Source organism: Mixophyes fleayi, chromosome 1 (genome assembly GCF_038048845.1).
Source record: "Mixophyes fleayi isolate aMixFle1 chromosome 1, aMixFle1.hap1, whole genome shotgun sequence".
Taxonomy (NCBI): domain Eukaryota; kingdom Metazoa; phylum Chordata; class Amphibia; order Anura; family Limnodynastidae; genus Mixophyes; species Mixophyes fleayi.
This window is the reverse complement of record NC_134402.1, coordinates 155,067,270-155,088,223: the sequence shown is the minus strand read 5'-3', so window position 1 is coordinate 155,088,223 and position 20,954 is coordinate 155,067,270. Positions and strand designations below refer to the sequence as shown.

Genomic DNA, 20,954 nt, shown 5'->3' with positions numbered 1-20,954 from the left:
TATCATATACCTGAACTGGTCACAACTGTGCCACATGGACAGCATTGATGTACCCTGCTTAGAGACACTTCTGACCATCCTGAAGAGCCTTGTCTTTAACTCTGTAGTTTAATCGATGCACGGTGCTTGATTCTGACCTCATCTATCATCTGGTACCAATAAGTACAGAAACTTTAGGCACTGCTCATTCTTTTTTTAAAAACATTATAGGTTTAAAGAGGAAACTTTTTTTTTTTTTGTTTGTTTGTTTTTTTGCTGTTGACCAAGCTACCTAGATTATACTTAGATTAGATTTAAAATTATAAATCCATTTTTATTTTGGAAGGATACACCAGTGCATATTTCCAACACTCGTCAACATAGTGTGTTAGTTAAGACACTTCTTCAGATGTGATACTTGACATGAGGGCTTTAGTAGGTAGGTTAAAAACTGATAATCCTAAGCAGGGCCGGACTGGGACTAAAAATCAGCCCTGGCATTTAAAGCACACAGGCCCACCTCAGATCCAAATGATAATAATATTACAGTACTTTTTGCAAAGGTCATTGTTATACAGTGTCCCGTGAGATACAAATCTATTATACGCAGCTTGACTCTCTATTTGCAGCATAGGGCTTACCAGTATCAGATAATGGTATGTACAGGACAGGAAGAGAAATTTGGGGCCTGGTTACAGTGAACTTTTGGGACTCCCCTCCTTAGACGAGTAGCAAAGAAACTGTGTGCCGCCGCTGTGCGACGTTGCCAAAATGGGTGTGACCACATTGTGCTGGGGGTGTGGTCAACATGGGGCATTGATACATACATTATAATAAAACATTACATTTATCACACCCTCCCAGCCACATTACACTCTCCCAGACACATTATGACACCCCCAGCCCACTGTCCTTATCTATGCATCTGGTGCTGCTGACGTCCATCAGGGTGGGAACTTCCTGTAGAGTGAGCAGGGAAGCTCCTAGTCTCACGAGATTACAAAATGTTGTGAGACTTAGAGCTGCTCTGCAGTTTGTGTTCTGTCAGGGGACTGGGAGCAGCTATCAGCTCCCTCCTGCTAACCAGAGCTGGATTAACGCTCGGGGGAGCCCAGGGTTTTAAAGACAGCAGGGCCCCTATTATGTAACATGGTTATCATTTTAGACAAATTTTAGACAAATACACAGGCAATACTGTGTGCCCTACTGTTAGATGCACACAGCTCTGCCTTCACGAGCAGTACGTTGTGAAGCGGGACATACTTCCCAACTGTCCTTGCAGTCGGACCAAATCCTGACTAAGCAAGACAGTCACCCAAATTCAGGACTGTCCAACCAGATTCAGAACAGTTGGCAGATTGTCCTGCTCTCTCCTACCTGTCTTGGTCACTTTCACCACCTGTGACTGCTGGTGTCTTTAGCTCAGTTCCTGCTCGTCTTGATCCTGAAATGTTGGATGCCCTATTTTGGAAAAAAAATGGGTACATGAGATTTAGAAAACTCCAACCAGCCCCAGTGTTAAATCAATAGCACCCACGTTTTGTAATTATGCCTCCCTCAATTCTCAACAATAATAATAATCACATTTAATAAGAAGACCTATTTCCCTCCAACCAGCCCAAACATTAAATTAACAGTATACCCATTTAATCAAAACCAATTCCCCCCCCCCCCCCCCCTCCAAACAGTCCCAGCAATAAACTAAATAGCATTTACCTTTAATAAATATACCCATTTTCCAAAACCATCACCGGCATTAAATAATTCATATTCACATTTAATAAATAGCCCTCCTCCCCAAAATCAGCCCCATGTTCAATTAATAGCCCCAAACCACCCCAGCATTAAATTAAATTAAAGGCACCTTAAATAATTAGCCCCCACCTACACTCCACCATTAAATAGCTTACGTCCCACATTTTTTTTTTTTATTTTTTTTTTTTAGATCTTCCCTTCCCTTACACACTATATTAACATACAGCGGCCGCACACACACACTATATTAACATGCAGCGGCCGCACACACACACTATATTATCAAACTGCGGCCACACACACACTATATTAACATACTGCGGCCACACAAACACACACACACACTATATCAACATACAGCGGCCACACACACACACTATATTAACATACTGCGGCCACACACACACTATATTAACATACTGCGGCCACACACACACTATATTAACATACTGCGGCCACACACACACACTATATTAACATACTGCGGCCACACACACACACACTATATTAACATACTGCGGCCACACACACACACACACACTATATTAACATACTGCGGCCACATACACACACACACTATATTAACATACTGCGCGCCACACACACACACACACACACACACACACACACACACACACACACACATAATATTAACATACTGCTGCTCGGAAAAATGACAATTTTCACTGCTGGTCTTCCAGAGATAAAGTTCATAAATAGCAGTGAAACTGCGATAAGCGGTGATATTAAAAAATGGTAATTATCATAAAAATAGATCACTTTATCTGATCACTAAGTTTTACCCACATTGCATGATCATTAATAAATAATATACATACACAGTGCTCATTTACTTGCTTACCAATAGTCAGACAATGCATGTTTAATCTTTACTAACATCCATCCAATATTTCTCTAGGCTCACTAATGTTCTTACACTGCTCCATGGCAGATTATAATACAGAGGCACAGAGCTGACACATGAAATATTATTTGTACACTAACCTCACCTTATTTTCCTGCTCACAGCACAGGGCACAGTTAGCATGGTGTGTGTGTGAGGTGCAACTGACTGCTCTGCTGTCTGCTTGCTAATACACATACACCCGAAGTCCACGCTGCAGCTGGCCACTCCCCCCACTCAGACCATGTGATTACAGCCAACCAACCAAGCCAGGGAGGGGTGCATATGTTATGAGTCAAACCATATGACTCCTAACAAGAACGCCGGGGAGTGACTGGTCCTGGCTGCAGGTCCATTGGGCTGCCGTGCAGGGGTGGTTCCACATCGAAATAGTCACCAGCGGAGTGAGCGCTGTGACTGCTGGAAAAAAAAAGAAGAAGATGCGGACAGCTGATCGGCCCATCTAGCCATCGGCCCTTCTGGCATTTGCCAGAAGTGCCAGATGGCCAGTCCGGCCCTGATCCTAAGTAAGGTCCCACCTGTAGAAACAATTGTATAAAAAAAGACTCCTAAGGGGGATCCAGTTTGTTGCAAATGAAATCTTAGGTCACCTCCTGAGAATCCTTGCGCATATCCTCACACCCTCATTTAAACTTAATGTAGCGCTGATGGGAAATCCTGTTGGTCACACAAGAGCTTTCATATGGGGGAAAAAGCATATGCTAGGTTTTTGGAGTAAATTCTGGAACATGGTACTGGTATTTGCTTTACTAAAACGTTTAGTTTTCTGCAGTCCTTTGGTGCATTGGTAGCAAAGTGTCAACAAGTTTTAGAATCTAAAATATTTTAGCATCATGTGCAGCCTTTAAAAATTTTGTCTTAATTTAGATGTGGTTAAAATAACCTTAAAGGAAAAGAATGGAAGCAGGGCTAATGTGCTATGTCCCTTTTCATCAGGTGGAAGATGAAGATGATTTGGAGTCCGGAGACACAGCCGATGAAGATAATCTGGATGAGGAGGACAGCAGAGATGATGATGACATGTAGAGACATTGTACAAAAAGCTATCCTGTTATAATTTTTTACAGAAAAGAATAATCGGTAATTTAGTAATTTCCCAAATTCTGCCTGTAGGCAATGTGACTGCAAATATAAGGGAGTTATTTAGGTTCTAGAGTTGGTGCCATAATTATTCTATACAGTCAACAGGAATGTGGTTTGGAAATTTGGTCCTTTGGCTCTGACAGTGTTATTGACGCACCTTATTCTGGGTGGTGCTCCCTTTTTGCTTGTCCAGTGCAAAACATTGCTTTGCGGTGTCAAACAATCCTCAGTGCTTGTGGTGCTGGTGCATGTAGTTCAGTCTGCTGAAACCTGCTGCTACAGTCACTTCAAGTTGAATTCAGGAACATTGAAAAAGATCAAAGATAACTCTATCTTTCCATTCCGAGACTGAAAAGTTTATGGAACAAGGACGGTAAAATACAGCTACTGTGCCTTGTTATTTTAGAGTGTTTAAATGTGAGTGTAGCAGACATGTAAGTTTAGTGCCTTCACGCCTAAATCCGCTACTTTCCTCGCCTGTTGCAAAAGGGAGGCATTATTGTTCTGCTATATTCTTATTTCTTTTATTCCGCCATATGTACTTTTAAAGTGGAGTTAGGGTTGCATAAAACACAACAACGTTTAAAATGTTTTCAAACTCAGAACTTGCCATTGCCACTGGTTTACTGTACTGTTAAAGTGAGACAAAGAGTTATATAATTTATTGGCTTAAGTCGGGCCATAGAAATTAAAGTACATATTGACATTTTAAAGAGTGAAAAATATGAATTACATTAATTTCATGTTTTACAAATAAAATAATGCATTTACTTACCTTTTGCCTTGCGTATTTGTTTTTTGCTTTATTGAAATGGAGTTTTGTACATAAGAGCAATTCTCACAAGACCTTTGTACAGGTGTGTTGTATTTAAGAGTGTATTTCTATTGGTGTAGAACAGGGCTAGGCAAAGTTTTACTATTCACGTGCCAGACACTGAACAAGACAAGTAAAACAATATACAGAGTGCTACCACCATTACCACATATACAAACTTTTTCAAAAGTTATCGATGGGTGCTAAAATTGTTAGTGGCTTCCCTGTCCTCCCATTTTTTGGCGCTCAGGTTAGGTTGATAATTTGTAGTCTGGAGACGAAGACATCATTGAGAATTTTGTACTGGTAATCGCCTGTGAGCAGGACTATCCGGTTTTTTAGTCTCGAAAAAACCTGCTCACAGTAATAACTTTTCTCTTTCATCCAGTCTGGGGGACACTGCTTACCATGGGTTGTGGAGGGAGCTTGGGCAGTTGGCACCTAACTAGTTAACGTTTAGTGCTGCCGACAGACCCCTCCCCTCTACAATCCCCCTGCCTCTTCCTCTTCCTGTCAGTTTTTTTTCAGGTGCCCATGGAGTTGGGCAGTGTTTTTAGTGCTTAGTGTAATTTTATTACTTTTATTTTATTCTTTTAATTTTTACTTCATTTTTTCCCAGTAGCAGGCTGGAGTGTGTTCTAATATAGAGGACACACTCGCAGCGCAGACGCTCCCCTGTCAGATGAGAGCCAGCGGTTCTCACTGACAGGGACAGGAAAGGAGATGGAGGAAAGGGTGTCTAAAATTGAGAGTGACAAGCGGTCTCACGGACCGATGTCACTCCTGAGCCTCCCCGATAACCGGCGCTGCCAATGCAGGCATAGAGTGCCGGTTATCGGATATGTCAGTTGACGGCGGCCATTTTGGATTTCGGGAAGGAGATCCTAGGAAGAAGGGGGCTATACCTGGATCCCCCCTCATGCATAGGAGGGGGCATCAGGTATTATCCGCTGGAGGTCTCCATTACTCTGCTACAGAAAATTAATTTTTATTTTTTAATCGCTGCAGAAGCAGCACTACTGAAGTGGGGGGAGTTAACACATAGAGCTCCCCCTCCTTCCTGAGAGAGAGATGGTCTGTCCCAGTCTTCTGGCGCCAAGGAGAAGCCCGGGAACAGAGAACAGATCTGAGGGAGCAGGCACCAGGATACTGCTGTTGGACTTCTCCCCTGTTTGGCCTATGGCTAAGTATCTGATTTATTTAAACACATATGCTGTATTGCTGTGTACAAGAGGGCTAGTAGGAGTTCTCCTACCTGCTTAAATATTATTTTGTGTTTAAAATATTACAAGTACAACTTTTTATCTAGATTAATTGATTCCTTGTAGTTACACTTTCCGCTATACATATTATATCTCTCTCTCTCTACTCAGCTAAAATTTTTCAATTTAAGTCTGTGTGTTGGTGTGCCTTCCTTTATTCAGAAATGCCAGATAAGGGAAAGGGCCCTAAATCAATATTTTTTTACGTGTTCTAAATGTCATGTAAAATTAACTTGTGGGCAGAAGGACCCGTTGGCGCTCTGTTTGTGAAGCAGGGGTCCCCCCTGCGCAAACCCAACAGGTCTCAGCCCCTCCATCGGAGGAACCAGCCTGGGTGGCCTCCCTGACACAGTCGGTTTCCTCCTTAGCACAGATTGTTTCTCAATCCAATCAATTGTGGTCTAGTGGGGCAACTTCGGTGTCTAATAATCCAAATACACCATTGGGCCTCCCTGCTTCCTCTGGTTCCAGTGGAACGTCTATACCAGGACCTTCCTCATTACAGACGGACCAAGCCCCTGTTCCCACAGAGCCGCCATGGTCCGCAGCTTTTATAAAGGGTCTGGATAAACTGAACCAGTTACTCGAATCCCCAAATATTCCACCTGCTAGAAGGAAGCGGCCTAGATCTGATAATACCCTTATGGTCCTTTCAGACTCTGAGGAGTTTTCAGTGGAAGAGGGGGATATTAATTCTGATCCTGACCAGGTTCTACCGTTGGGACAGGAAGAAAGCTCTAAAAGCCAATTTATTAACGATTTGGTTTTAACAGTAAGACAAGCGTTGGATCTCCCAGAACCGGAAGATCTGACTCCCAGAGACAGAAATCTTTTTAAGAAAGCCAAGAGAAGGGCTAGCCGTTTTTCCCCTTCTGTAGAACTTAGAGATATTCCAGAAGGAGCCTGGAAACAGCCGGAGAAAAGGTTCTCTGTTCCCAAAGGTTCTCTTTCCTGTATCCATTGCAGGAAGAGGATGTGGTTCGCTGGGAGAGCATTCCAAAAGTGGATATTCCTATAGCCCGATTGGCCAAGCACGCTTTACTCCCAGCCCCAGGTTCTGCATCCTTACAGGATGTCAATCACCGCAGAGTGGAATCCCAGCTAAAATCTATATTTGCAGCTGCGGGTTCTTCCTCTAGGCCCACATTTGCGTCAGCTTGGGTTGCTAGAGCCATGGAAGCATGGGCAGACCAGCTGGCAGAGGCATTACAGGACTCTGATTTACTTCCCCTGGCTTTGCATTTGAAGGAGGCATCGGGGTACCTGTATAAGGCGGCCCAGTATACAGCGGTTGTATCCTCTTCTATTCAGGCTGCATCTATCTCAGCAAGAAGAAGTTATGGCTGAAATCATGGGAAGGAGATGCGGAATCAAAAAAGTCAGTGAAAACCATTCCTTTTTCAGCGGCAGGTTTGTTCGGCCTGGAATTGGATACCCTGATCTCTCAGGCAACCGGGGCAAAAGCACTTCCTTGCCAGTATTCCCTAGCAGGAGCCGGAACCCTCGGGTCAGCTCTTTTTCGTCAGTTTTTTCGGGGGACCTCCTTTCCTAAAGGACAGTCCTTTAGAGGCAGACAGCCCAATTCTCGAGGCTCCTCTGCCAGGGGGAGATCCTTGTTTGCAGCTAGGCGCCAGGCCTCCATGTCCCAGGAGAAGCCTGCGTCATGACGACCACTCTGTTCTGCAGGGGGCGCCAGTGGGGGGACGTCTGTCTTTGTTTCAGGAACAGTGGGCAGCGTCCTCCCAAGATTCTTAGATTCGGGGTATTATATCAGAGGGGTACAGGATAGACCTGTTGGGCCCCGCTCCACATCGTTTCTTCCAAACTCCGCTACCCCGAGATCCATCAAGAAGGCAGGCTATACAGGATTGGGTCGCCTCTCTTCTTTTTCAAAAAGTTATCTGCAGGGTTCCAGATTACCAGAAAGGGCAGGGGTTTTATTCAAACCTGTTTCTGGTCAAGAAGCCGGACGGCTCCTTTCGCCCCATCCTAAATTTAAAGGGCCTCAATGTGCACTTAAAGGTGGACAAATTTCGTATGAAATCCCTGAGGTCAGTGATAAACGGCTTAGAGAAGGATCAGTTTATGGCGTCCATAGACATAAAGGACGCATACCTCCATATTCCCATATGGATTCACCATCAGTCTCTTCTAAGATTCTCGGTGGGATCCTTCCACTATCAGTTTCGGGCCCTCCCCTTCGGCCTCTCAACAGCGCCGAGGTTTTTGACGAAGGTCATGTCAGTTATGGCAGCATGTCTTCCCCTTCAGGGAGTTCAGGTCGTGCCTTATTTGGACGATCTGCTCATCAAATCCTCCTCAGTAGATTGCTTACGTCATCACTTGTCCCTCACCTTGGTGGTCCTCGAGGCCACGGATGGCTGATCAATTTAAAGAAATCCCAGATGGTTCCGTGTCAACGCATGGTTTTCCTAGGCCTCATCATGGACACCAGCCAGCAAAAGGTGTTCCTGCCTGTCGAGAAGGTTGCTTCAATTCAGAGCATAACAACTCAGGTCTTGTCTTCCCCCAGCCCCTCAATGCACTTGTGCATGCGGCTGCTGGGAAAGATGGTGGCCTCCTTCGAGACCATCCCCTTTGGTCGAGCCCATTCTCATTGTTTCCAGTGGGATCTGTTGACAAAATGGTCAGGATCCCACCTTCGCTTAGATCTCCAGAGGATCTCTCTATCCCCGAGGACGAGACAATCACTCCAGTGGTGGCTGATTCGGGTTCACATGACGGTGGGCAGGTCCTTCGCTCTGGCTCCAGGGCTTTTGGTCGGTTCAGGAGTCGACCCTTCAATAAACGTGCTGGAATTGAAGGCTATTCTTTTAGCCCTTCGGGGGGCCCAGTCCCTCCTCCTGGACCACCCCGTCAGTCCGACAATGCCATGGCTGTGGCATATGTCAACAGACAGGGTGGAACCAGGAGTGTAGCGGCAATGAAGATTGCAACTCAAATCTTGATTTGGGCAGAACTATATGTTCCAGCAATATCGGCAGTATTCATTCCAGGAATAAGAAATTGGGAGGCCGACCACTTAAGTCTAAATCAGATGATGCCAGGAGAGTGGTCACTCCATCCAGAAGTGTTCCAGTCTCTGGCTCAGAGGTGGGGTCTTCCGGATATAGATCTCATGGCCTCCAGACACAACAGAAAGGTTCACACATTTCGCGCAAGGGCAAGGGACCCCTTAGCGGTGGCAGTGGACGTAATGACGATGTCATGGGACTTCAGGTTGGGATACCTGTTTCCTCCGATCCCCATGCTTCCTCGTGTGCTTAGACGAGTAAAACAAGGAGGTCTGCCAGTAATTCTGATAGCTCCCTAATGGCCGCGCCGAGTCTGGTACGCGGACATACTCTCTATGGCAGAAGGACCGGGGTTCCGTCTTCCCTCTCGAGTCGACCTCCTTCTGCAGGGTCCCTTCCGTTACCAGAATTACCTCAGATCAGTTAACGGCATGGCTGTTGATGCCAGCCTCTGGAGGGCTAGAGGTTGTTTCCTCCAGTGTGGTGAACACTGATGCGAGCCAGAAAGCCAGTCTCAGCTCGCATCTATCACCGGATTTGGAAAACCTATATCAGATGGTGTGAAAATAGGACATGTCACACGTCCTCTTTTCATCTCCCTCGTTTATTGGCTTTTCTTTAGATGGCCTGGAAGCAGGGCTTCGTTTAGGTTCCCTAAAAGTTCAGGTATCGGCACTTTCAGTCTTTTTTCAACTGAAATTAGCGGATTTGCCAGATATTAGGACTTTCCTCCAGGGAGTCTTGCATATTCAGCCTTCCTATGTTCCACCTACAGCACCGTGGGATCTCAATCTGGTGCTGGATATGTTTAAAGGGCCTCCCTTTGAGCCTTTACTTGTAGCAGATTTGAAATGGTTGACCTGGAAGGTCCTCCCTCTTTTGGCTATTGCATCTGCACGTAGGTTTTCAGAATTAGGAGCTCTGTCTTGTCGGGAACCATATCTGGTTTTCCACAAGGACAGAGCGGTGTTAAGAACCCTCCCTTCTTCGTTCCTAAAGTAGTTTCGGTTTTCCATCTGAACCAAGAAATTGTAGTTCCGGTCTTCTCATCTACTTCCCATTCGGATCAACAGTCTATGGAAAAGTTAGATGTGGTTAGGGCTCTCCGCATTTATGTCAAAAGAACTTCTCAGATTAGACGTACTGATTCTCTGTTCTTTATGATGCTAATAAGAGAGGCTTGCCAGCCTCAAAACAGTCCATTGCAAGATGGATTACGGCTACTATTAGGCAAGCTTACATAAGGCTACCCATCCGGTGCCAGAGAGACCTGGTCCTCTGTCTACACCTTTACAAAATTTTACCAGTTTAATGTATTTGCATCCGTGGATGCAAATTTCGCTCGTAATGCTTTGCGAGCGGGATTTTCAGAGTAGTCCCACCCTTAGGGGGCTGCTTTAGAACGTCCCCATGGTAAGCAGTGTCCCCCAGACTGGATGAAAGAGAAAAGAGGATTTATGTACTTTACGTTAAATCCGTTTCTCTGATTCCATCTGGGGGACACTGCGATCCCTCCCTTCTGCTTTTCTTCTGTGTGCTCTTGTTTGACTGCCCTTTTTTCTCCTTGGGCTTTTTAATTAACTGACAGGAAGAGGCAGGGGGATTGTAGAGGGGAGGGGTCTGTCGGCAGCACTAAAAGTTAACTAGTTATGTGCCAACTCCCCAAGCTCCCTCCACAACACATGGTAAGCAGTGTCCCCCAGACGGAATCAGAGAAACGTATTTAACGTAAGTACATAAATCCTCTTATCCCAAAGGCAGGTAACAGAGAGAACTTTCTTTATTGCTGAAAATTTTGATGGAAGTTCTCTCCAAAGTACTAGCCGTAATGTTTGTCTTAAAAATATCATCCCTCATAGTGGCAAACTTCTCAACCCACACATTACAGCTCTGGAAATCTATTTGAAGAAACTTAAACTAGATAAGTTCCAGGTAATTTTCTGTTGGTTTGTCAGAGTTTCAGATATATTGAAACATTGGCTCATGAATTTGGAGATCTTGAAACCTTTGTGAAATATCCTCTTGCAAATGACAGATATCTACTTAAGCACTTTTCTGATTATCATCTGCAAAAAAATTCTTTGTAAATGAAGCCCATTTTTTTTTGCTCAATAAAATTTTATATAAGAAATGATACATAAACAAATCTTTACAATACAAAAAGGGTACAATATAAGCATTTCTTAACATAGATTAATTGCAGAGCACAGGTTGAAAATGCTCCTTAGCTGTCATGTTTGGGGATCTGGTTCAGCTTGACATGGGAGACAGGAGGCAGATTCTGTGGTTACGATGGAGGAGCTTCTTTTCATACCTCAGAGGGCAGAGACTATTCTAGAAGTGCTTACCTGGGAACTTCTCTGTGTAAAGAACAACGGGGCCCATATCTGATCAAATATGTGTGGATTAGCAAATAAAGAGAATGTTGCCTACTCCATGTTCCCTCCTACAACCTCATGGTAGCAGTGTCCCCCAGATAGGATGAATGAGAAAAGATACTTGCGATAAATTCCTTCCTCTGATTCCATCTGGGGGACACTGCGTTCCCTCCCTTCTGCGATTATTCTTCGGGTGTTTGAGTTCCGTTCCTTCAATCTTTTGTATTACACACTGAAGTTGCAGGGGATTGCAGAGTAGATATGGCCTGCCGGCAGGAAGTTATGTTAACTATTTGAGTGCCTACTCCATGTTCCCTCATACAACCCCATGGCAGCAGTGTCCCCCAGATGGATTTTTTGTAAGTATAAAAATTCTCTTTTCTCCATGTGTCCACTATGCCAAACATAATTCTTAAAGGCCAAAATGAAGGACGATCTGGTTGCTTACAATCTTTAGCTATCTGCAAATAAATGCGAGAACAGTATGAAGTCCAATTTTCATTGAAGTTTAGCACAGTTTGTGTTAAAGATGGGGGGTGGCGCCTTATTTGTGTACGCTATCTTCATGTCCTTTACCTAGATAGCCTTGTTAAAAACCTACACACCCTTTTATACATTTATTTATAAGGCACGCCTACTCCATGCCTTTCCACTACTTTTAATATTTAATACCATGACACCCACACAAAATTCTCTGTACAAAAGTTACTATATCAAGACGATATAAAACCCATAATCATAAGGGAGATATATATATGAAATAAAATAATGTTACAAAAATCTTCAATAACATAATTATTATTATTATTAATTTTTATTTATAGGGCACCACTAGGTATCCGTAGCGCCGTACAGGGACAGACAGAAACACGATACAGGGTGAGACAGCACAGCACAGCACAGCACAGTTAACAGAAATCACAGTAACTCAGAAGCTCAATGAACAGCTAGATTAGAGGTGAGAGCCCCCAGCGGGGTAGAGACGGGCCGGAGGACCTCGCGGAGGAGACAAGGAGCTGGAGAGCAGAGTTAAGGTGGTGGAGAACAGAAGGAGAGGAGGCCCTGCTCGGAGGAGCGTACAATCTAAGGGGAGGGTAGGATGGACAGAGACACAATGGTAGGAGGAGGGAATGGGAATGACGGAGGCAGAGACGGAGGGGGGTGGGAGAGGAGAATGAAAAGGAGGGAAGTAGGAGGGGGACAGGAGAGGGAGGGGGGTAGGGGGAGACTGTGAGGAGGTCAATGGGTGGGGGACTGAAGGGCTTTAAGGAAGAGGTGGGTTTTTAAGGCCCGTTTGAAGCTGGACAAGTTGGGGAAAGTTCTGATGGAGCGGGGGAGCTGGTTCCAGTGGAGGGGGGCAGCGCGGGAGAAGTCTTGGATGCGAGCATGGGAGGAGGTAACCAGGGGGGAAGAGAGGCGGCGGTCGTTACCCGAACGAAGAGGGCGGGATGGAGCGTGAATGGAGATGAGGTTGGAGATGTAGGGAGCAGTGGAGTTGGAGAGGGCCTTAAAAGTAAGAGTGAGGAGCTTGAACACGATTCTGTAGGGGATGGGGAGCCAGTGGAGGGATTGGTAGAGGGGGGAGACAGAAGAGGAGCGGCGAGAAAGGAAAATGAGCCGAGCGGCTGCATTGAGTACGGAGCGAAGGGAAGCGAGATGAGAGCGGGGGAGGCCAGTAAGGAGGAGGTTACAGTAGTCCAAGCGGGAGATAATAAGAGAGTGGACAAGGGCTTTGGTGGCATCTTGGGAGAGGAAGGGCCGAATGCGTGCGATGTTGCGCAGCTGGAAGCGTCAGGATTTGGCGAGAGAGAGGATGTGAGGGACAAAGGGGAGAGAGGAGTCCAGGGTGACGCCGAGGCAGCGAAGTTAAGAAACAGGGGAAATAGAGGGGTTGAGAGCGGTGATAGAAAGGTTGGAGGGGCAGGGGGAGTGAGTGGGGGGAAAGACAATAAGTTCAGTTTTTGTGAGATTGAGTTTGAGGAATCTAGAGGACATCCAGGAGGTGATGGCGGAGAGGCAGGCGGACACCCTGGAGAGGAGGGAGGGAGAGAGATCGGGAGAGGAAAGGTAGAGTTGGGTGTCGTCCGCATAGAGGTGGTACTTGAGACCAAAGGAGCTGATGAGTTCACCGAGGGAAGAGATGTAAAGGGAGAACAGTAGGGGTCCGAGAACAGAGCCTTGGGGAACCCCTACTGGAATGGAGGAGGGGGGGGGAGATAGATCCGGAGGTGGAGACGGAGAAGGTACAGCCAGCAAGGTAAGAGGTGAACCAGGACAGGGCGGAGCGGGAGAGGCCAAAGGATTGAAGGGTGTGGAGCAAGAGCGGGTGGTCAACGGTGTCAAAGGCCGCTGAGAGATCCAAGAGAATGAGAAGGGAGAAGTGGCCCCTAGCTTTGCCAGAGAGGAGATCGTTGGTGACTATGGCCAGGGCAGTTTCGGTGGAGTGGAGGGGGCGGAAGCCAGATTGGAGAGGATCGAGAAGGGAGTGATCAGAGAGGTAGGTGGAGAGGCGGCTGCAGACGAGCCTCAAGTATTTTGGAGGCAAAAGGGAGAAGAGAGATGGGGCGATAGTTGGAGAGAGAGGTGGGGTCAAGATGAGGTTTCTTAAGAATGGGGGATACAAGAGCGTGTTTGAAGGAGGAGGGGAAGATGCCGGGGGAGAGGTTGAAGAGGTGGGCGAGGTGGGAGCAGGTGGCGGGGGAAAGGGAGCGAAGGAGGTGGGAGGGGATGGGGTCCAGGGGACAGGAAGACGGAGGAGAGGATAAGATGAGAGAGTGGACTTCTTCTCCCGTAGTGGGGCGGAAGGAGAAGAGGGAGTGGTGGTGAGAGGGAGAGGGAGAGGGAGGGAGGGTGGGGGCGGGCGGGTGAGGGGAGGAGGAGATTTCGAGACGGATGGCCTCGATTTTAGAGGAGAAGAAGGAGGCAAAGTCAGTGGCGGTCGGAGAGGAGGGGCGAGGAGGGGCGGGGGGGGGGGAGAGGAGGGTGCGGAAGGTGGCGAAGAGGAGGGTGCGGAAGGTGGCGAAGAGGCGGCGGGGGTTGGAGGACTGGGAGGAGATAAGGGATTTAAAGAAAGATTGTTTGGCGAGAGAGAGAGCGGAGCTATAGGAAGAGAGGATGAACTTGAAGTGGAGAAAATCAGCCAGCTTGCGGGATTTTCTCCAGTGTCGTTCAGCCGTACGGGAGCATTTTTGAAGGAAGCGAGTGAATTTGGAATGCCAAGGCTGGGGTTGGGAGCGACGGGGTTTGACAGAGTGGGCCGGGGCGATGGCGTCAAGAGCAGAGGTGAGGGTGTGGTTGTAGAAGGAGACCGCCAGGTTGGGGCAAGTCTGGGAGGAGAGGGGAGAAAGGAGAGTGTCAAGAGTGGAGGACAGAGTAACAGGATCAAGGGTGTCAAGGTTGCGCCTGGAGTGAGTAGGAGTGGGCATGGGGAGGGGAGTGGGAGAGGAGGAGAGAGAGAAAGAGAGGAGGTGGTGGTCGGATAGAGGAAAGGGAGAGATGGAGAAGTCAGAGAGATTACAGAGGTAGGAGAAGACTAGGTCGAGGGAGTGACCGAGGCAGTGGGTGGAGGAGGAGGTCCATTGTGTGAGGCCAAGGGAGGAGGAGAGGGTGAGCAGTTTAATGGAGGCAGGGTCGGTGGGGTTGTCAATAGGGAAGTTGAAGTCGCCGAGGATGATGGAGGGGAGGTCAGAGGAGAGGTGGTGAGGAAGCCAGGTGGCGAAGTTGTCGATGAAGAGGGAGGTGGGACCAGGGGGGCGGTAGATGACGGTGACATGGAGGTGGATGGGGTAGAAGAGACAAATAGAGTGTGCTTCAAAAGAGGAGAATGAAAGGGAGGGTTCGGGGGGGATGACCCGAAAAGAGCAGGCGGGGGAGAGGAGGAAGCCCACACCACCGCCTGGACGGGCTCCGGGTCTGGCGGAGTGGGTGAAGGAGAGGCCACCATAGGAGAGGGCGGCGGGGGAGGCAGTGTCGGAGTCGGAGAGCCAGGTTTCCGTAATGGCAAGAAGGTTAAAAGAGTTGGACAAGAAGAGATCATGGATGGAGGTGAGTTTGTTGCGGACGGATCTGGCATTCCACAGGGCACAGGAGAAAGGGAGGGAGGGAAGAGGAGAGATAGGGATGAGGTTGGCAAGGTGGGCAGACTGCTGGGGAGAGCGGGGGCAAGAGGGTGAGGTGTAGCCCCAGGAGAGGATAGGAATGACGCGTGGACAGGGGGGCATAGTGTGAGGAGGGAGAGACGCAGAGAGGAGCGAGGGAGTGAAACAGTGAACAATGGAATGGGTAACAGAATAATGGAGACAAAGAATGGAGTGAATTACGGTGGATAGTGGAGACAAAAACAGTCAGTAATGAGGCTAAAAGTGGAAGGGAAAAAGGAGTGGCAAAGATAACAAGGCAGAAGGGCAAGAGGAAAACAGTGGAACAATGGAGTGAGTAGCAGTGAATAATGGAGACAAAATAATGAAGTGAATTACAGAGGATAATGGAGACAAAAGTAAGATACAGAGGGTAATGGAGACAGTTGAATTGGATAAGTGGATAATGGAGACAAAAGTGGAATTACAATGGATAATGAAGGCAACGGGCTAATGGATAGCAGATGGAAAACGGAGTGAATTACAATGGATATTGGAGACAAAAGTGAGTTACAGAGGATAATGGAGACAATTAAGTTGAATAATAGGATAATGGAGACAAAAGAGAATTACAGTGTATAATGGAGGCAAATGGATAATGAAGACAAAGCAGTGAGTAATGGAGACAATGAGAAGCAGTAGGTAGCAGGAAAATTAAAGTTTAGGCAATAAGAACAGGCAATAAAACAGGAAAATAAAACCGGGAAACAGACAATAAAACAGGAAAATAAAACCGGAAAACAGGCAATAAAACAGGAAAATAAAACCTATAATATATACATTGTACAATATCTGTGTACAATATTAACTTCTATTACTGATTTTGTCATAATTGTGTATAGGTTTCTTTCTCATGTATGTGTGTGCATGTATCCCAGAGTTCATTAAAAGTCCCATATTGGCTACATTATCTCTGCTTACATATAGTGAAGCAAAATATCCTAATAATCCTTGTGCTCAATATGATTTGCACTAAATATTATATCACCATTGTGGTACATATACTCCACTACTCATAATACAACTTCACTACCTAGTACTACTCCTAACTCTATTTACAACTCTCATTATCGTGAAGTACAGTAGAAACTCCCCAGTAAAACATCACTGCTTAGTAAAACTTACAAATACAAACTTCCCAGTGCAAAGTCACTACTTAGTATAACTTCCTTCCCTCAAGATTGTCCCTTCCCTTCCTCTCCATCATTATTTGTAATGCCAACATCTCCTCTCTTCCCCATATTGGATGCCTGGCAGAGCTGGATTAAGGCTTCGGGAGGCCCGGGGCACTTAAGACAGGGGGGCCCCTAAGATCTAAAATTAAGGGCATAGTGACACATCCTGCATTACATCACCTACAGACCACAGTATGACACTTACAGCTCTCCCAGAGGGCTCGCTTAGGTTGTCTGCATAAGAAAAATCATTGCTTCCACAAACAAATACTGTACATTAAAACAATCATCAAAACACCACATTAAAATGGGTATTGACACCACACATTAAAACTAGCAATGATATCACACATTAAAAGTACCATTGATAACGTACACTAAAACTAGCAATGATACCGCAAATTAAAATACCATTGATAATGCATCATTGGGCATGGCCAGGCCACCCTCCTACAGACAAAAAATCTGCATTGTTGTGTACACCATTGAACGGTCACCAAAAATTGGGATTGTCCCACTAGAATAACAATATTTCACAGACTTTGCTGCTCTCTCCTACCTGTTCTTCTCACTTTCACCACCTGTGCTGCAGGTTTCTTTAGTTGCTGCTTGTCTGGATCCTGGAATGTTAGGGACCCTATTTGGAAAAAAAAAATGGGTACATTTAGAAAATTACAGCCACCCCCAGCGTTAAATCAGTACCACCCATGATTAATAATTAGGCCTTCCTCCAGCCCCAACATTAAAATAATAGTATTCACATTTAATAAATAAACCTATTTCCCTCCCTACAAACAGCCCTAGCAATAAATTAATAGTATTTACATTTCAGAAATATACCTATTTCCCGCAACCGTCACTACCATTAAATAATTCATAGGCACATTTAATAAAGGGACCTCATTCTTCCCAAACTCACCCCAACATTCAGTAGCGCCCAAACCACCCCATCTTAAATTAATTGTCCCCACTATTGTGCCTCTCCCCCCCCCTTTTTCCTCATGCTGTGTCTCTCCCCCTTTTTCCTTACTGTGCCTCTCTTCTCCCCCTTTTTCCTTAATGTGCCTCTCTTCTCCCCCTTTTTTCCTTAATGTGCCTCTCTTCTCCCCCTTTTTTCCTTACTGTGCCTCTCTTCTCCCCCTTTTTTGCTTACTGTGCCTCTCTTCTCCCCCTTTTTCCTTACTGTGCCTCTCTTCTCCCTTTTTTCCTTACTGTGCCTCTCTCCCCCCTTTTCCTCATGCTGTGTCTCTCCACCTTTTTCCTTACTGTGCCTCTCTTCTCCCCCTTTTTTTACTTACTGTGCCTCTCTTCTCCCCCTTTTTCCATACTGTGCCTCTCTTCTCCCCTTTTTTCTCCATGCTGTGCCTCTCTTCTCCCCCTTTTTTCCTTACTGTGCCTCTCTTCTCCCCCTTCTTTCCTTACTGTGCCTCTCTTCTCCCCCTTTTTTCCTTACTGTGCCTCTCCTCCCCCTTTTCCTTACTGTGCCTCTCTTCTCCCCCTTTTCCCTTACTGTGCCTCTCTTCTCCCCCTTTTTTCCTTACTGTGCCTCTCTTCTCCCCCTTTTTTCCTTACTGTGCCTCTCTTCTCCCCCTTTTTCCTCCATAGTGTGCCTTTCTTCTCCCCCTTTTTTTTTTTTACTTACCTTTCTTTTAGCTTCTTTCCTCTCTTCTGTCTTCTTGTTTCTTTCCTGGTCCTCTCCGCGCTGCTCCTCACTGAATGACAGGCTTGCCTTGATGACATCACGCCTGTCATTCAGTGTTAACAGTGCAGAGAGGGAGGAGGAGGAGGAGGGACGCCAGCGCCGCGGTGAGGTGAGTATATCTTTTTTTTTTTTTTTTTTCTTCTTCTACCCTGCTCCCCCCACCAACGAAGGGAGCCCCGAACACGCCAGCCCACAAACCCCCCTCCCTCCAGGCGCCGCCACCGGGGGGGGCCGCCATTGAAAAAAAAAACCAGAGGTTAGGAGCGCGGCGGCGGCGGGGGGCCCTCGGAGAGAGGGGGCCCGGGGCACGTGCCCCCGTGCCCCCCCTTAATCCAGCTATGATGCCTGGATGTCATCCTTGACTCCTCCCTCTTTTGCTCCCACTTCCAATCCCTGATCCTATTCTACCGCTTTCATCTCCGCAGTATAGCTCGTATTAGACCCTTCCTCTCCTTCAACGCCACCAACATTTTCATCCTTACCCTGATCATTTCTTGCCTTGATTACTGCAGCCTCCTCACTGTTCTCCGCCCCACCCGTCTCGCTCCTCTTCAGTCTATACCAGGCCTGTCCAACCTGAGGCCCTCCAAGTGTTGTGAAACTACAAACGCCAGCACGCTTTGCCGGTAGACAACCTGTTGATAGCTGGAAGGGCATGCTGGGACTTGTAGTTTCACAACATCTGGAGGGCCGCAGGTTGGACAGGCCTGGTCTATACTCAATGCTGCAGCCTGACTAATCTTTCTCCCCTCTCGTCACTGGCTCTCCCTCCGCTGCAGAATCCTCTTCAAGGTCCTCACCTACAAAAGCCCTCTGCAACTTCACTGCTCCTTAAGTCTCCAACCTTATCCTCATTCATGCTCCCTCTCACCCCGTTCAGACAGTTAACGACCATTGCCTCACATTCAAGATCTCTCTTGCTGCCCCCCTTCTCTGGAATGATCTCCATTGTTCCATCCGGCTATCTCCCAGCCTGCATACCTTAAAACGCTCCCTTAAAACCCACCTGTTTAGGAAAGCCTACCCTTCCCGTCTAACCCATTCCATGCCCCCCACAACCTGCCCTTTCTTTATCCGTCTTCACCAGTCATAATATTCCTCACCCTCATAGTCATTCTCTCTCTGTTCCTCTTACAACCCGCTCTTGTTCATTTCTCCCTTCAAACTTCTACTCCCCTCGCCCCCGCATTTTGTCTTTTGTTTGCCTGCCCCTTCTCTCTAGATTGTAAGCTTCCACAAGCAGGGTCGTCTTATCCTCATGTCCTCCTCCTTCTGCTACCTTATCCCTCGACACCCCTACATAATTTTTGCACCACGTCAGTAGGCCCCTGCTCTTGGTCTCATTTTCTCCCTTGTCCACTCCTGGGCACAGGTTCTGCTTATTTCCGTTCTCTCCCCCTTCCCCTACCTAGTTTCTTAGTGTTCTGGCCTTCACTTATACCTCCTTGCCTGGTGTACCTGCTCTCAACTGGGTTGATAATTTACTTCACTTTGTTACTGTATTGCCCTGTATGCCGTGTCCCGTTTTGTCCCATGCTCTATATATGGAACCACCAACCCATTGTGGCACCATACAAATAAAAGATCACTTCTCACAGATAAAAACTTTGGAGGGCAACATCACTACTTTGTAAAACTTCTCAGACCCAAACTTCCAAGTGCAATATCACTGCTTAGTACAACTTCTTTTACAGACACTAACTTCCCAGTGCAACAGCACTGTTTTAGTAAAACTTCTTAGTGCAAAATCACTGCATAATACAAATTCTATTGCAGATTTATACACACAACATTACCACAATTGTTTCATTATTATATTAATTATATGCAAACTGTATATATCACAAGTTTTCACTAAGCACAGCCTCTACTAAATGCATTTTCACCATAGTAACCCCCTATGCACTCATATTAACCCATATAAATTAAAAACTCCATATAACCTTATATATATCAGTCTGCAGCATTCATTCTCAGTATTTATCATCCATAGTCCCATACATCTTATAAGATCAACTATCAAATTCCAAATATAATGTGTCAAATACAAACTCTATTATATGCACAAGCTCCATATTTATCACAAACAATCCTCCATACATACCCTTCTCAGTATTACTCATTCACTGCATTCTCACAGAGCATACTCAGGGCCGCCGAGAGGGGGGGGGAGCGGGTACTAATTACCCGGGCCCGGCATGTCAGGGGGCCCGGGCCCTTGCGCTGCTGATTTTTTTTAATTTTTTAATTTTTTTTTTCAAAACGTTTTTTTTCCTTTCCTTTTTTTTTTTTTTTTTTGGCGGGGGGGGGGCTCGGTCGTTGGTGGGGGGAGCCTTGGTCGTTGGTGGGGGGAGCAGGCTAGTTTAAAAAAAAAAAAAACATACTCACCTGATCGCGGAGCCGGCATCCCTCCTCTCTGCTGCTCTGTGCTCTATTCAGACTGTCTGAATGCTGGGTGTGATGTCATCATGTCATGCCCAGCATTCAGTCAGTCTGGAGCAATGGAGCACAGAGCAGCAGAGAAGACCAAGAGAGGAGAAAAGGTAAGTGAAGGGAGGAAAACGAGGGGGGCACAGAGGGGTTAAAAAACGGGGGGGGGGGGGGGGCAGCATGACAGAGGGGTTAAAAAATGAGGGGGAGCACAAAGGGGTTAAAAAACGGGGGGGGCAGCATGACAGAGGGGTTAAAAAATGAGGGGGCACAAAGGGGT

General features: G+C 46.5%; 1 protein-coding gene across 5 annotated transcripts in view; it reads left to right on the top strand.

The window, feature by feature from the left end:
- The window catches only part of USO1 (USO1 vesicle transport factor), a 49,152-nt gene extending 44,635 nt beyond the window's left edge, over positions 1 to 4,517 (top strand). For all 5 annotated transcript variants that reach the window (XM_075202031.1, XM_075202067.1, XM_075202049.1 and 2 more), the window contains one exon: positions 3,596 to 4,517. In XM_075202031.1, the coding sequence (XP_075058132.1) occupies positions 3,596 to 3,685 (90 nt within the window). In that variant the 3' untranslated portion in view covers positions 3,686 to 4,517. The remainder of the gene's footprint in view (positions 1 to 3,595) is intronic.
- The last annotated feature ends 16,437 nt before the right edge of the window (positions 4,518 to 20,954 follow it).